Source organism: Glycine max, chromosome 12 (assembly GCF_000004515.6).
Source record: "Glycine max cultivar Williams 82 chromosome 12, Glycine_max_v4.0, whole genome shotgun sequence".
NCBI lineage: Eukaryota > Viridiplantae > Streptophyta > Magnoliopsida > Fabales > Fabaceae > Glycine > Glycine max.
In genome coordinates this window covers 39317213-39335566 of record NC_038248.2, presented here as the reverse complement: position 1 = coordinate 39335566, position 18354 = coordinate 39317213, and the positions used below count along the sequence as shown (strand labels likewise).

Here is an 18354-nt window from a genome sequence, read left to right as displayed (position 1 = left end):
AACCTCATTGCCTATTGACATTGTTTACTTGCTAAGTGAAAGAGCAGAGAAGGCTGAGAAGTGTTGTGATTTATTGTTACCACCGATTAAATATGGCTTGGTGCTGCAAGAAGAAAGGGAAAAGCAAGGAGTATTGTTGGCTGTGCTACTCGATCGTAGAGGTAAGAATTTCCCCCCCTCTTAAATTAGTTAAATCTATTTAGAAAAAAATGCTACTCTCAACATGGCACTATACTGAATGATATATAGTTTTTAGTAATTTTATTATTGTGTTTTAAACTAGGATTATATTGTCTAGAATAAAAAAGATTGTATTTTGTCAAGGTTTGTAAATCTATCTTTGTGCTTGTTTCAATGTATTATTCTATGAATTCTGAGTCATAATCTTTTAATAACGTAGATTTTTTATTTGGATTAGTTTAATATGTGTTGTTATTTTCATTACTTTCTTGTTATTTTATTTTTTGAGTTATATAATTATGTTGCTTTGAATATTGAATCTCTCTCTCTCTCTCTTACTACTTGGACCCTCTTAGAATAATTGGTCAAATTCCACTACTGAAAAAGTGAACAACGAGTGTTTCTTCCAGTACATCTTATAGTAACCTCAAGGCCTATGTACGTAAATTTTCAACGTGATAAAATGCTCAACGAAACTCACTGTTAAAACACATTATTATTTTTTGGGGAAGAGAAGTCAACAGTAGTGTGAGTAGCACAAAATACCTATAAACTTCATGATGACTATTTTTTTTTTAGAAAATTTGACTCACCGTTTTTAATGAGATTTTTTGTCTTAATCATATTTATTTTTATTTATATATTCAAATCGAAGATCTTATTTAATACTACTTGAACCAATAACGCAACACAGTGTTAAAACACACTCTTTAACCTTTTTTAAAAATATTTTCTTTTTAATATATTCTTTATTATCAATTGAATTGAGTTTAACTAGACATAATTTAATGAGTCTTGACTCTGAATTAATAGAATTCATATAAACACCAATCAATAATTGAAAGTGTTAAAAGAGAGTATCAAATTCTCTTTAAACATTGCATCCCGACTTCAACATTGCTATACCTTTCTCATTGGTTGCTTCAGACAAAACTATATTAACAAACAAGAGACATCCGAGGTTTAAATTGAACCTTAGTCCTTAAGAAGTACACTAATCCAACAATTATTGTGATCATATAATCTACACATAAATCACAAAGGTAAGCACGAGGGATGGGATCATAGGGATTAGGGAAGAAGAAGTCATATACATTTTAAGACCCTGGGGAAAACTTAGTGGCATAGACCCAAGCATTGTTGGCCACAGGGTTGTCTAGGTGGTCCAAAAGGTTCTCCAATGGACCTTTTCCAGTGACAATAGCTTGAACAAAGAATCCAAACATAGAGAACATGGCCAACCTTCCATTCTTGATCTCCTTGACTTTGAGCTCAGCAAAAGTGACTGGGTCATCAGCTAGGCCCAGTGGGTCAAAGTACTGGCCCCCAGGGTAGAGGTCATTGCCCTCTCCCACCCCATCAAGCCCATTGATGCGGTACCCTTCAACAAGGCCCATTAGGATAACTTGGAAGCCCAGCACTGCCAGGATGCTTTGTGCATGGACAAGGTTTGGGTTTCCCAAATAGTCAAGCCCACCTTCGGAGAATATTTGGGCTCCAGCTTTGAACCACACTGGCTCCTTGAAGTCCACTCTCAACCACTTCTCTAGCACCTCTGGGGTGATGCATCCTAGTGCTCCAAGCATGGCCCATCGCCCATGGATCACCTTGTACCACATAATAACAATTTAGTGTTATCATTAGGGAAAAATCACTTTCATTAAAATTATGACACTTGACATGTATGATCCCCCCTTGTCTAACATATGGTCAAAATATTCACTTAGTTCCTATATTTGTCTTCATAATTTTAGTTTCTATACGAGAAAATTGTAACTTTTGTTCCCACACAATTTCTTTTAGCAGTTTATCACTCTGCGGTTTTACACTTTCAAAAAATTCTACTATAGTATTAGCCACAAGGACCAAAACATTAATTTTATGTGTGAGAACTAAAACTTAAAGTTTTATCATATAAAGACTAAAACTTAAGACAAGGACAACTATAAGAAGCAAGTCAATAATTCATCCTTATCAAATTAAGAGTAGTAACTAGTAATAGTCAAAAGAAAATTTGCTCCATCATTAATTGGTCTCACTATAACAAATGATAGAAGCCCATAATCAAATAAAGAAGACTCTTGTTGTAAAAGAGTAATGGAAGTTTAGAACCTTAAAATTAAAGTAAAATCAGTTAGAACCTTCTGTACTATACTAAATTAGTTTGTTTGTTTTTTTAAAAATTAATGAGAAAGAACCATTTGTTTGAGTTTAATGCTAAAAAACTACCTCAAGAGCCCTGTTCTTGGCAAATGCTTCTGGGTCAGCAGATAAGCCAGCAGTGTCCCATCCATAATCCCCAGGGAATTCTCCTTTCAAGTATGAAGGGGTCTGAGCTGAGAAGGGTCCCAAGTATTTCACTCTGTCTGGTCCATACCACAAATCATTGCCCTGAAATGTTCACAAAACACAAACCCAAATAACATATCAACCACACTACGTAATCAACACCATAAAACTTTTGTGATAGTAAAACATAAAACATGAAGAAGAAGAGTACCATGGTGTACTTCCCAGTTCCCATGGAGACAACATCCCTAAGAGCATTGGCATTGGCACCCTTGCCTTGGCCAAGGAAAGGAGTTGCTTTAAGAGTACCAGAACTTGTTGTTGCTGCCATCAATGTTGCTGCCATGACTTCCAACTTCCTAGGTTTGAAACCTTAAGTTACTTGAAAAATAGAAGATAACTAATTGGTTTAAAGAGAAATGTGTGGAAGAGTGTAACATCAATATGTAGGGAAAGAGAATCAGAGAGATTTGTGGCTAGAAACACTTTAGTGTGAGCTGGTGGTGGGGATGGTGTGGTTTGGAGCAACCAATGGGAAGGCTTTAAAGGATTTTATGTATCTCTTACTCATATCTTTCTATCCACACTTTATCTTTTCCCACCAGATCATTTGTCTATATGTATTCAACTATCTCATTTTTCTTTTTTAACCTTATATTTGAAATTAAGAATATTTAAGATGGCACACCCACCTTAGGTCTAACACCTCTATCATATATTATTTCAATCAAATATCTTTTAAGACCGTTAATGCTTTAGAAAAAGATTAAAGAATAAATTCATGGCTACCTTATATTCAATTTATCAAACAGCTATCTTATATATATATATATATATATATATGTGTGTGTGTGTGTTGGTTATCTTACACGTTACAGTAAAGTCATGGTTTAATTATTTGCTTAATTCCATATATCTTTTTTAACACCACGAAAAAGTCGAAATGTTAAAATTATTGTTTTCAGCAAGCAAGTGATTAAAAAATGTTGTAAATAAAGACAAGACAATGTGTAAAATAGTTCCAATCCCTCACCAACACGATTTAGCAAAGTCTGGCTGCCGTAGAATCGCAAAACCAGTGGTGACAAGCTGCTATCCCAAGTCGTTTGTTTATTTAATAATGTGATATAGCAATTATTATCTTTAGTCATTCTAAACGATTCTTTAAATTGAGCAACTCTGACCTATGTGCAGCACAGAACCACAGATTAAATTCAATATTTAAAATTTGAATTTAAATATGTTTGAAAAATAATTTACCAAAATAAGTTTTTTTTTTGCCGTATTTTCAGTCAGACATAATTTAACTTGACGAGAACATAATTTAGCGTGCGAATGGATAAGCGGTTTAATTAAGCATAAATTTAATAAATTTTTATTACACAAAAAATTATCTCATAAAATAGATAAAAATGATTTATTCTGATAAACTTCAATTAAAATTTTATTAAAATTAGCTAAAAAAACTGTAAGTTACACAAAAGCTCCACCAATTACTGAATACTAGTGGAGAAAGCCCGTACAATCTCAATAATGCTTTTTCCTTATAATTTTATATAACATAATCTAATAATCACGATAACTGATCATCTATTCCTTGCAGAAATTAGAGGTTGGTTAAGTATCAACAAACTGATATATTCTTCTCTAACTTTCTTCTGAACAATTCCAGCAAAACATTTCAGAAAATAATATAGCAAGAGTAGATTTGCATAATTAATATTACCGATGCATGAGATTATTATTATTATTATTATACTTTTGAACATGTTCTCTTTTGTTACTTGAAACTTATTGGAAATTATAAATTTTTGTAGGTGCCAGATTTTATTTAATGATTTTATCTAATGATTTTTAATATATTTCAACGAATGAAAGAGAAAATATTTAAAAGAGTGTATGAGATAATATGTTGCTAACACTTATTATTATTATTATTATAAAAATTTCATACACTTAAGTTTGTATGATATAAATTACAGTTTGTATGATATAAATACTCATTTTCATCTAATACTGTTTCAATATGTAAATAATTAATACAAAAGAAAATCTTTTTTTGTCACTTTGTTAAATGCTTCTTAAGATTCTATAAAAAGAATGCTTCTTAGGATAATACAGTATTAAATTATTTTCAGTCATACAAATATATTAACAAAAAAAACTAAATACATCTGTGACACCCCACTGATTTTTTCTAATTAGTCATAATTTAACACAAAATCAGTCACAAAACTTACACAACTACATGTGTCAAATGGTACAGATGCCCCCCTTCAAGTTAACCAAGACATTGCAGCATCATTGTCTTACCTACCAAATGTTAAAAAAACAAATACATCAACTCAACTAGTCAACTAGCATTGGTGCACCATGCACAATAAGCATTGAATAGTTAGTAAAATAAGAGGTGTCAAATACTTTACCTTTTAATTTTGGATTTGAAATCTCTTTTTTCATTCTGACTGTAAAAATAATAACCGTTACACATACCCAATCATTTTTGTGTTGTTCGTGAGCTGAAAGTAGGCATGTCTCCGTGAACCTTTTATAATTAAGGTTGCACAAACACCCCAAAATCCAACCCCTATGCTGATGTAAAACCCAAAGTTTAGGAGTTCATCCTTATTTTCATTAATGTCATTTGGGCATTGCTATGTGCACCCTATAAAATTGTCCTACAAAATTGTTGGTACATTTAGCAATTGTATGATCTTCCTATTTTACCCTTCTGTAAAAGGAATACGGATTGGCTAATCTGTATGAGCCTAATTGGTAAGCCTCATACGGATTAGCTAATTTGTATGTGCTTTTTTTTTTAACATGTGACTCTTGTGTTATTAGTACAATGTTTTAACCAATTGAGTTAATAGGCCAATTATATTATAAAATAAATAATGTTGTTATATATAACACTAAAATTTTTAATATATATTTAATGTGCATATAAATTTAAATAATAAATTTTGTGACAATTAATTTTGATATAAGTCATAGATTAACTAATCCGTATGTTTTTTTTTTATATTGCTTGATGATATTTTATCATAAAACTTAAATAATAAATTTTGTGACAATTAATTTTGATATAATTTTGATAAAACTCAAATTTGAAAAGCTTGCTGGTATTCTACCATAAAGATGGTTTCTTGATAAGAATGAATCCCGTGAGATTATTTCCTGAAAGGTTTAATCCAGCTAGCGCCGTAAGTGTTGTTATACCTTGGGGTATCTCTCCTGTAAAGTGGTTAAGAGAAAGATCAATGATTGTCATAAGTCCAAGAATTCTCCCATATTCTCTGTTCTCTCGTTTCCATCTCAATATCATTTCATCCACAAAAGAAACACTTTTAATACATACGTCATAGAAATTGGTTTTTCTTAGAAACTTCATATTTGACAGAGTAGTTATATGACTTAGGCATTGTGGCATTTTTCCTGTAAAATTGTTTGTGGAGAGATCCAATACTTGAAGAAATGACAGATTACACAAACTTATGGGTATGCTTCCGTGGATCTTATTACCTCGTAAACGCAAAACAATCAAACCATCAAGGTTATGGCCTATCCATGTTGGTAATGTTCCTTCCAGAATGTTATCCCCAAAATTAATGAATTTTAAACCTCTGCAAAGAGTCAAAGATAGAATTTCACCAGAGAAGGTGTTGCTATTTAAGTGCATTGACTCAATTTGTCGTTAAGTGCCAAATGTCTCAGGGATTCTCCCCGAAAAACTATTATTTGCCAAGTTCAAAACTTTTAAATTTTGAAATTTCTCCCAGCATTTTGGTTGTTGCCCTGTTAGTAAGTTACTAAAGAGGCCAAAATAAGTCAAAGATATCGACAACATTACACAAAAGGAAGACACAGCCCCTGATAACATTATTTGAGAGAAAAAAGCCATCTGGATATGATCCCCGAAAAAAAGGCAATGGACCAGACAAATTGTTGAAACTTTAATCCCATATATGAGCATGCTCTGTTTTTATACTTGGTGGTAAGTCTCCACCAAGTTTATTATGTGAAACATTCAATTATGACAAATTTGAAGATACGATCCAAAGCCATTTAGGAAATGAATCTATAATACTGTCATTAAAGATTTCCAGCGCCTCAAGTGTCCTTTGATATTTGAGCCACGTTGGAAACTGAGGCCCCAAAATGCATGATGATGCAAGGAAAGCATACAATTGGAAAGGTGGAACCCGATGTGGTTTTAAATTGAATGAAAGCGAATTTTGGCTCACATCCAATATCCTCAATCTAGATAAGCGTAATAGGTGCGCTTCACTAATGATACCATTCAACTTATTCCAAGAGAGATACAAGTATGAGATTAAAAAGTTGACCAATAGTATATGAAAGCTTCCCACTCAATTCATTGTTGGAAAGGTCCAAATAGTATAATGAGGCAAATTTAGTGACCTTGAACATAGGAATTGGTCCACTCAAATGGTTTAAACTTAGATCCAAAACATCAAGATGGGGCAAGTGGTCAAATGATAATGGCCCAACAATGTTGGTATTTTGAAGTCTCAATGTCTTTAAGTATGAAAGCCTAGAAAAATCAGGAAGTGGCCCACTACTAAATGGGTTCTGGTCTAGAGCCGACAACCCTAAAACTTCTTGTGTTGAACACAATTCTTGTAAGTAGTCATTGAAACTCAAGAACAACTTCTTAAGTAGTTGGCCAGACAAAGAAAGCATTCAGCATAACACAACCTGGCTGCAATGCTGCAGAACCCATTCTCGAGCTGGGTTTGCTTTCGTCAGTGCCCACATATAACATTACTTAACTCTATTCTGCTGAACCGGTGTATCTCCGAATCTCAGGCAAGACGTTACTAAGCTAGTCGAACTCACACTCACTCAATATTTTACTATATAATGTAATACAGCTATTAATTCAGCCTATGACAGCATTTATCTTGATACCGGGGCTGGTAGAAAACATCACATCTAACAGATTGTTCACCTTCTTAGAGCTCCATAGCTTTTAGTAACCTAGAAACAGGAGAAAGGGCTTAGTTCCAAGAAATGACACAACTCCAAAAAGTTAAGAATTTGAGAAAGTACATTGTAGAAAAATAAATTTCCAATATCAACCACAGGTGTATTTTACATTTACTAGAGTTACATCAGAGACCTTGGCAACATGGTTGAACTACAGGATAGCAGACCGCTAAGTACCAATCAATTCTCGTCGAGTAATTTACATCTAATTAAATTCATATATAGGAAGTGAATAAAATAATTTGATATAAAAAATATCCCAAGAAAATTTTTGGTTTGCTAATACCAGTTGCAGAAATTTCTGAATTGTGCTCGTCTTAAGGGTGACACTGACACATCATAAGTATCCCAAGCAACTTTTTGGTGACACTTCATTTGGTATATCACAGTCATTGCCAGCCAACACACAAGCATAATTTTCAAATCTTTCTGCTCTCCTAGGAGTACTATGGGTAGCACAAAGAGTGTTGACTGAGTAAGGACACTGTGGATCACCATCTATTCAAATAAATGTTTTGAATGGAAAATGGTAACTTATATCCTAATCAGAAACAAGTCAAGAAATAACAGGAGAAACATACCCGAGGTTGAGACTTATTTAATCTCTTTCTGATGTCGGTGTCGTCATCGTCATCGTCATCATCATTGTTCACGAGCATTCTATGGATTGAAGAGTTATCTGATTTCCTTCCGCGTTTAGAAGACTGTGTAGATCCTCTACCTCTTCCCTTTGAAGCAGCCCTCTTCTGTCCTGGTAGATTGGATTCATTTTCCTGTGATATAAGATGCAGTAGATTCAACTTACTAATCGTTGAGCATGTCAAGGATGCTTCAGTGAAAAGTTACAATTCATAGCATGCATGAAACCGTCAGGTTTTGTAGGTATCAGACTGGCAAGCACTCAATCAAAGAGCCTAACCAATACTTCATATTTGTAGGTATTACAAACTAAGGAATACAATACACAAGGAATTAGCTTCATGTATACCGAACTATCATCGATCTCTTCAACATCATTTTTATTGGCATCATCACTTGAAGCAGAAGCCAAGTTATCATCGTCAGCACCACTTCGGATGGCAGTTGCTGCAGCAACTGATGCAGACCTGCATTAAGTCAATGAAATCATGATGAATACCTACCCACGGTTGTCAAGGCATCATCAGTAGAATATCAAAGTGACTTTATAAACCCATCAATGGGGAAAACTTATCCTTCATTAAATTATTTTCATGCATGTTCTTAAAAACACCCTGTCCACATTGGCCAACATACATGCAGCAACAGGATGCATGGAACAAATCCCAAGTCAGATATCAGAATGCTAACCTCTGAGGGATAAGGTTGGAGCATATCTCTTCTGTGGCTTATCATGTACACCTATTTTTTTTTCTAGTCTTTAGCAATATGAGAGACCAAATTTCAGTGACAAAAAAATTTGACACAATGACCCTTGGGTGTCCATTGGCCACCAATAATAAGTTACAAAAAAGAAGGGATATTCTGCTCTAAAGACAAATTTATTAAATTAGAAATTTTCGTAAATAAATACAAATAAACATAAAAAATGTGAAGTTTTTCAGTTGTCATTATTTCCATGTCCTTTCTGGATTTTATTTTGCTGCAAAGCATGGTTGTTAAACTCGTGGGTGAACTCGTAGAATCGGACGAGTTCACAATTTTGTGGCCATCAATCCGTTCAACTAGCATGCAAACTAGTTTCTTGGTGGGCTCAGGTAAACTCACGCAAACTAGTCCAGACTCCCTCCAACTTGCGATTGCAGGGATGGGTTACAATTCTTGGAACCAAAATCTGACCCAAAATGACGCTCATGTTGGCCATTCTGAGGTGCAACTGACATTAATAACGTTAGGGCACCGGCAGAGGCAAATTTCACAACACCCAATTCACAATTTCAATCATTGTTGATGACACCCATCTTGTGCTTTTCATCTCCGTTCAATCTCTTGCAATTCTGTCATCCATGTGGAAGGCTCTCTCTGTTATTCTGTGTTTCATCTCTGTTCTGTCGAAGGCTTCAAACTTCTGTTACACACATCTCTTTCTCCATGTTGCATCTCTCTCTGTCCAACAATAGCTGAGCAGCAAGTCGGAGCTGCAAGTTGATATGACAGCAAGCAACATGCATGGCCTCCAATGCCATCCCTCCATTCTCTGCCCTCTGTACTGGTGTGTTTTTTTAATTTATAAACTTTGTTTCTGGTTTTATTTTGGTAACAAGCCCTCCATTCTCTGCCCTATTGGTTTTATAAAGTCTTGTTAACATTGCATTTGATGAATTGAAAGTTTCAATTTGACATAATGGTTTCATTATACTAATTGTAATGGCCGCATGGTAATCATATGGGGAGTATATTTCACATTAAACATATATTTATTAGTTTTCATATTCTAGATTATGGTTTACATATTTCGAACCATAAATTTGTTGAATTTCATATTTCAGCATGATTTTTATGTTGAACCATAATGTACAATCAAGTTACTGTATTATTGTAATTTGCTAATTTTCTTTATTAGGGAATTGAAATGTTGAATGCTTTTTGTATTATAAGCAGAAAATTCTCAAGTTTGACAACTTTGCTGCAAAGAACTCAAAAAAGCTATGAAATGATTTATTTATTAGCAAGAAAAGCAACCTCTGAGAAACGCGAAACCCTAAAGCTCCATCAATAGTTGTCTGCTTCATGGTGCTGGAACCTCTACCTCTTCCTCTTCCCCTGCCCCTTCCTCTGGTTGTAGTTTGAGACGCACCAGATGACCCTTTTCGACCTCTAGTACTTGGCTTTGAACTAGATACTGGCATGGCATCTTCATCATCACTAAAGGAAACTGCACTTCCAGTTCCAGCAGCACTTCTGCCTTGGAAATCCTACATGGAATTAGAGAAAAGCTAATAATGAAGGTCACAGATAATAATATTGCCAATGCAAAAACTTCTTTTCCATCACTATTGCTATAGCAAGTATAATACACATGTAGGGTTTACCTTCCATGGTTGAGCATCAGCAGTGAGCTGTGTGGGTTCCTTGGAGTGTACAGATCGTTCCTTGACACGTTCCTAGAATAAGAGAGAGAACCAACAACAGAGTCATTCATGAGACTCCGATAAGCATTCCATCCATCAAACCATTGTCATCACATGGTAACATGTAAAAATTATGAAGGCCCCAAAAATTGCAAACAGTGCAAACAAAATTCTGATCAATGGAGGTGCAAAAGGACACAGGGAACTGTCGTGCCTAGATTATGTTGGAGATTAATTGATTTCTAAATGAATAATGAACAACAATGATGAAGCTTCTAACCTCCAAGCATTCTCCAACTTTAACAATTAAATCTTCCTCTTCAAACTTCACGTTGTCTGAATCCTTAGCAAGTTTATTCTACACAAGCATGAAAGTCATCAATCAGAAGAGGAAGAACTATGACAATAACATGAAAACATACTAGAATATATTCAATCTTAATAGGCTGTGGAACAAAATATGGACCAGATGTTCCAGCATAGCAGCATCATATAGACAAAGGCATATGGCAGATAAATGCAACATAGAGTACTCACTCGTGTTTCCTCGATATTGTATTTTACACAAGAGTAAAATGCCATTTTATCATCTTTGTTCACAAAATTTTGCAATGCAATATCCAAATCATTAACTGGCAGTATCTCCATTTTCTGCAAAACCATTAAGAGTTTAGATACATTAAAAAATAAAATTAAACTGAACTAACATTGCTATATTCATATTCCTTTTTAACGAAAGCTCAAGTCATTCCAGAATCCCAGATACTAATATAGCCATCTAGTAAAACTATAAAACTAATAAAACAGGCTTAAACAGTGATAAATTAGAACTTTCATGAAGTTTCAAATTACGTGAACAAATATGGACAGATGTATAAGAGTATTCATTACTTGCAGTGTGGTTCTTTACTTAGCTGTTATTCATTAACTACTCTAGTTAGTTATAGTTAGTAGTTTAGTCTGTTAGTGCTGACAGCTTTGTGACAACTGTATCAACTAACCCAGGTTAGTTGACAGATAGAGTAGTTGGTAGTTATCCAACCATATAAACAGTATTGTAATCTGATGTTAGTTGGGTTGAATAATATCAGATTTCTCAATCTCAATTTTCTCTCCTCTCAAATTCTCTCAACTCTATTAAGACGGATTGAGGTGAGCTTTATTTCTAATGATTATATTTATTTCATTGCACCCTTTGTTGATGAAGGGCATCATATAACCTTTAAATATTTCCAGAAAAATTCAAGTACACAATCAGTGAGTCACAAATGAATATATTTGGCTGTTTATTGTCAAAAAAGGAAGGGTCTATAAAAGCCATAAATGAAAAGAATGAGTTCAAAGAAAAGGAACTTTGATATATTCAGTATATTTTCAATACAAGCTCAAATCTTCCCTTTTATAGGATAAACAATTAGGCCTAAAAAGGGAGATAAGGAAACATTTTCAAAAAAGAAAGTATCAAGATAGAAAGAGATATTTTTTCATATCCTAAACTATCTACGATACTTACAGCAGAAAGGAATCAAGTACTCAAATGATTAAAATACCAGATTACTTTCAGCAACCAAAGCCTCTATGTTCTGTTGGTTTAATTCTTCTGGACGAAGTCGTTCTGAATCATCAATTTTTCCTAACAAAAGGAAAGAGTGGGGTCAACTAAACTTATTTGCACATTTTTTAGTCGAGAATTGAGATCATCACCTTTTTAAAAAAATTGTGTAACATGATTAAACCAATAAATAAATAAATAAATCAAATTATGCCAATAGACCAACTAGTATTATACTTTTAAAAAAGATTGCATATGTCTTGCACATGATTCTTAATATGGCCAAACAGCCAAGAGAACACAATTCCTTCAATTTGTCCCTAATGCTGATTCTAAATTTCTAATCATAACAAAATCAATAGAAATGAGGAGTAACTCACGCAAATCAAACTAATTGGTAAAGAATGAAAAATAAAAATAACTCAAATTACCTTCAACCTTGGCCCTTTTTGTAGCCTTTGAGAAAATGAGAATGTCTTGGGGATTTGCAACCTAGTATAAGGATGACTAATCAACAGTAGAAAACAATCCTCAAGAAAAATCAACATTAGCACACTAATTCATGAAGAGGGATGGATAGAAATTACCTTCCCAACATATTTCTGCCCAAATCTTTGAGGATTTATAGTCATAAATCCAGAGTAATCTACCTGTAATTCACAAAGTAGAAGTTAAGGCCATGCTAGAAAACATCAAGTAATATCCAAGGCAATTAGATGTCCATTATGGCCAATAGACTGAATAGAAGTTCAAATTAACATTTGTAATAAACTCTGACTTGACTCCATGCATCAAGAATGGAGTTTAATTGGTTTAATATCAGGAAAATTACTATATTTTCTAGAAGAAAAATAAAGATCAAACCAATAAGATTATATTATAGAAACAATGAATTACAGAATTATCTTCCTGCTAGGTGAAAAGCAAAATGAAAGTGTCATCCAATCTGGACGTGATATTCAAAAGTCTAGTTACAGTATACAAAAATTACCTTGATACGTATTAGTGGAAGCTTGAGTTCTTTTCTATTGATGACCTGCTTACTAGACTTTTCTATAAGTTTTCCAACCTGAATCATTTTCTAATATCAAAACACAGTTTCTATACATATGATCACTGATCCATGCAAAAAATAATTCAAGAAAATTGAAGCTAAGTTCCAATCACAAATTTCACTATTGTCCCAAAACAGATTCTAAAGCAGAGTAGATAAATTTCATCACGACTGAATAAGAACGATTTATTATAAATATAACCACTATGAGGAACCAAAGAGGAAGACTTTGGTCAAAAGATACCTAGGTAGGTCTCTCCCACAAGAAGTTTGTAAGCAACCAAAAGGACACAGCAAATTAAATGGCAAAAAAAACAGAAAAATTTTCATCCGATATAACAAACCCACATACCACTTTGTCTAGGTGTTCAAGAATAGAACTTTGATCATTGGGATCAATGTCCGGCTCATCTTTTAGTATAACCTGCATTATGAAGATTTTAATGATTATTGAAGAACTGTGGGATGGCTTCAAATGTCAACCATATGGTCAATTCATTTTGCTTCAAATTGCAGTGAGAAATGTAAATTTTGTACGTAATTAATAATTACAAAGGAAAAAAAAATAATATTAGTATTTTGGCTCACCTCAGTATACTCAAAAGGCCGCACAGACATCAAAGGTATCTTAGTTGGGCGATATTGATTTCCCTGTCAAGAACCATTTATTCAAGCACTTAGACCATAAAAACAACAATCGCTGATCTGATACTATGAGAGACATTTAGATAATCATTACATAGACGAGTATACAACCTTAATTTCCAGAAGAAGTACATGCTTCGGCTTTGATTCTCCATCAATAAGTGATGTAGCAACTGATGACCCTGGTTGTGAAATGTGAAATCCCATTCCTGGAACTTCCTGGAGAAAATTAAAATACATATTAATTTTGCAGAACACAACATATGTCAATCTGGGCCCATTTAAGACAAGTATAATTAGCACACCTGCGGGTCAACCAAACATTCATGTTCATGGCCCCACACAATGAAGTCTAGGAAGCGTGGCAAGAAGTGCTCATTTATTGCATTTTTTGGATTTGTTTTAACCCTACATACCATGAATGAAAACAAGATCAGTCATCAGGAGATTAAATCTAAAACTCAGATACAGTACATCATTTGCAAGATCAATAATTTCAAAGTCAAATTTATATTTCAGGATAATCAACACATCTTCATTGATGAGTGATATTAAATGCAACCTCCTAAAATAGACAGACAGGAAGACATAACCTGTTCTGATGAAGTACAAGAATGTTGAACCAATCAGACACTTGACACCCTTCCTGAGATTCAGGTCGCATCCATTGAACAGCATGCGGTGTCTGAAAATAAATATAAATAAATAATATATCACAACCAGATGGGAGAGCAGTTAAATAGATGAACTGCATGAAAGCAAATTTTATCAGTGGCATACTTGAAACATCCTATTAAGCCTTTCATCTCTAATGTTTCCCAGACCATACAGAGCTACAGATGTTGAACCCTGCAATTCATAAAAATACAGCCTCAGGACAAAATGAGATTTTAAACTATTCCAGTTTTCTCTTCTTTTATTTCCTAAATTTAGTGTGACTGCATTGGCTCATTTTGTGCTCAAAACAGCTTATAATTAAAACCTTACAGAGAAGGATTGAGGGGGAAGAAAAAAGCTTGCCCTGAAAGTTAAACAAAACCAAACAGGCTCCTAAAGGGAAAAAAAAAGGGTTCACTAAATATACTTTATCCTGGTATTAACATTATTCAATCACAAACCTTCTTGATAAGAATAGGGTGGATAGTGATCTGACCGACACCAGAACCCCCAAGAACTGTTTTCCCAAAGTAGTTGACTAGATTACATGCCGAGAGAATATCGACTACAGAAAGGTTGTCCTGTCACAATCATTCAATAAAGAAAGCACATTTGTTGTAATTTAGACTTTAGAATAGCAGTAAATAATGTTAATGTGGTCAGATATACATCAAGCTAAATTAAAAGGAGGGGGGGATCAGTTTCCTTCAAATTTAATTGAATTTTTTTATCACATGGCAGAAGGAAACCCAACAGACAAAAGAAATAAAAAATATCATCCCCCCTTCAACAGTATATTCAAATTGCTTCCTGAAAAAAAATGTAAATAAGGTCTTCCTAGTGTTATAATTTAGATGTCTTAAATTTGGAGTAGGTCCAATTCAACTCCAAAAGCTAGAACATGAGGTGAAAATTGCCCAAACCTTTCTATTGGCCATTTTTATAGTAGAACCTCACGCTCAAGATTAGTAATCTGGAGCATGGAGATTATAGGACTGATTTTATTTAGATTGCATTGGGGAAGTTGCAAGACTATTTAGACTGCATTGGGAAAGACACAGGCCAGGTACATCTTGAACAGTTGTCGGTGGCCCAGTATCAAATTTACAATAGGCTCTAATACCATCTCGAATTAGGGCTTATCGGAAAAAACCCAAATACCACATCGACTAGAGATAGTGCCAAGATAGAGTATATAAGTGGGGGCAACCCTCATTCTATGAGTTAGATTTTGGGGTTGAGTTAGGCTCAAACCCACATTCTAAGATACAACCTTCACCTTGTGAGCTAGCTTTTAAGGTTGAGTTAGACTCAAATCCACATTTTAAGATGGTATCAGAACCTATTCTAAATCCATTAAATAGGCCACCCATCATGTCATCCACACACTAAGCCTAAAAGTATTGAGAGTGTATTGGGAAAATCCCAGTCCTACATCGGCTATAGATAGTGCCAAGATAGAGTATATAAGTGGGGGTCAACCCTTACCCTTTGAACTAACTTTTGGAATTGAATTAGGCTCAAACTCATTCTAAGAGGGCTAGACCTGACTCAACCCCAAAAGGTAGCTCATGAGGTTAGAATTATCCAAGCCTTTAAATCTCTACCTTGGCCATTGTTGTATCATTAAATAATGATTTGTATGTTTAAACAACATATTCTTCAACTTACTCTAAATTTATATTGTCACAATGCAAAGTACAAGACCAACAACTCTAATCATTATTAAAATTTAAAAAAAAAAAATTCAAAGCAATTATCACTAGCAACATATCTTCATCCAATGTCATCTTGAAACATAAAAAAGAATGGTCAAATAAACAAATACTAGTCCAGATACTAGTACGTATTAATTGTATAGAACCTTAACCAGCAAAAAGTGCACTAGTATTTTCCAAGTTCACCAAAACCAACATTCAATAATCTTTAAGTTCTCCGAAATCCTAGCTATTCAAAGTTCATTTCATCCAGCCAAAACTCTGAACAATGATAAAGTAATAGGAACCAATGCTGCAACTAAAACCAAAACGCATTTCAATTCTCAACCACCAAATCACACCATAAAGCATGTTCAACCTTCCAACTCGACAACTTATAAAATAATCAATCATTTCCATAAACACATACGAATTCCCCAAATATAACATCTATGTATCATCTTCCTTCTTAATCAAACACATTCTAAATGCAGCAACAAACAAACAAACCAAGTCAAAAGAAAAACAAGTCCAAAATTACAGATAAGCAGCAACTCATACCACGCCAGCAGGATCGTCATGGTTTCCGTGAATAGTAAATACCGGCAATCCAACATTGAAGTGAGGATCCTCATAGTTCACATGACCAAACCTGCAGAACAAGCCTCAATCACTCACTCAAATTCAATCCCTAATAATCTTCACATCCACCGAACCAGCATCCATCTAGAGTGTGTTTGGATAAGTGTCAGCAAAAATGATTTTGCAAAATTGAGTTTGGTTAAAATTGATTTTGAAGTGGTGAGATATAGGTTTGGATGTTTTTATTTTTATTATAAAAACTTAGTATAAAAATTATTATCCAAAAACTACTCAAAGTTTTAATTTAGAATCAATTCTGAATTCTTCTCAAACATAAAATCAAACACACGAAAATTTATTTAAAATCAATTCTGGACTCGCAATCAATTCTCTAACGTGAGACCAAACATGCACCTAATAACATGTTCGGTTCCATGTTTGGGGACGTATTTTCATAAGCTATAATAGCTATAGCATTCACGTTTCAAACGTGATTCCAAACACGACATAAGAACCGCACAGACAATCACGTGTCATCAAGGAGAGAAGGAGAAACTGACGCGTTCTGGAAATTGAGCGTCTGGTCGCTGACGACCTGGAAGGGGACGGGGCGGTCGTTGAGGCAGTAGCGGCGGAGAATCTCGATGGCCTTGACGAGCGTGGAGCGAGAGGGCTTGTTCTCGTGGAAGAGGTCGCCGCCGAGGAGGACGAAGTCGACGCGGTGGCGCTCGGCGACGGCGCAAATCTCCTCGAAGGCGTGGAAGGAGTCGTGGCGGCGCACCTCATCCTTCTCCATGTAACCGAGGTGGCAGTCCGTCGCCACCAGAATGCGAAGCGTGTTCGCCGCTTCCGCGTCCTCCATCGTCGTTGCTCGAGGGAAAAAGGAATTGCAGTGTTGTTGTGTGATACTGTATCAGTCAGTGTTGTGCAGAAATTTGGGTGAAGGGAACAGAACGGCGTCGTATTAGCTCCGGAGTTTTGTCAGAATGGGCGGGACCTTTTTGTTTTCCTTCTTCGTTATTTTTTTTCTTCTGATTTTAGTAAATTTTGTGAAAATACCACGATAGAATCCAGGGATTAAAAACACTTTTTTTTATAAAGTTCTTGACTAAATTACATTATATAAAAATTTAGAGATTAAAAAAAGATTCAACAAAAATATAAAGATTAAAAATATATTTTATTTTATTTATTATATACCAAAAGATAATTTGTAATCGGTTACTACTGTTGGTGTAGTGGACTATATACTTTATGAATATTAAAATTCCATCATTTGTTTGAGAGAAAAAAAATAACAAAGGAAGAATTTAACTTATTGGAATCCACCAAAAAAAACACTTCTCTTCAAATTGGTAGAAAATAGGAGGAAAATGATCTTTATCATTTTCACTTTTTATTTAATTTCTTAAAAATATTAATATCACATGAAAATAATAAATAAATTTATTTTAAAAATAATTAAATAATTTTTTAATTAGTATAAAATATTTTTCTATAATTTTTTTCCACTCATCCAAACAAGGAGAGAAAATAATTATCTACTTCTTTCCTTCTTATTTTTACCTATTCAAATAAACATCTTGTCTACTATATTTCTCTTTTTTTTTTCTATTTCCTTCTTGTTTCTTTTCT

General features: G+C 34.2%; 2 protein-coding genes across 2 annotated transcripts; both read right to left on the bottom strand.

The window, feature by feature from the left end:
* Window positions 1-1063: 1063 nt before the first annotated feature.
* LOC100779387 (chlorophyll a-b binding protein 13, chloroplastic-like) lies at window positions 1064-2921 on the bottom strand. The gene is given in 3 exon segments (NM_001253951.2): window positions 1064-1787; window positions 2410-2571; window positions 2681-2921. Coding segments are annotated over 3 exon segments (807 nt in total). The 5' UTR covers window positions 2816-2921; the 3' UTR covers window positions 1064-1277.
* Window positions 2922-6826: 3905 nt separating this feature from the next.
* LOC100801335 (double-strand break repair protein MRE11) lies at window positions 6827-17738 on the bottom strand. Its single transcript, XM_003539533.5, has 20 exons — window positions 17280-17738; window positions 16699-16789; window positions 14902-15021; window positions 14564-14632; window positions 14377-14468; window positions 14089-14191; window positions 13895-14002; window positions 13727-13789; window positions 13491-13562; window positions 13076-13153; window positions 12672-12734; window positions 12516-12576; window positions 12083-12165; window positions 11070-11183; window positions 10813-10890; window positions 10494-10565; window positions 10144-10376; window positions 8471-8588; window positions 8064-8255; window positions 6827-7473 (listed from the first exon to the last, which is right to left on the bottom strand). Exons 1-20 carry the CDS (start codon window positions 17579-17581, stop codon window positions 7441-7443), a joined length of 2145 nt encoding a protein of 714 aa, XP_003539581.1. The 5' UTR covers window positions 17582-17738; the 3' UTR covers window positions 6827-7440.
* Window positions 17739-18354: the final 616 nt, after the last annotated feature.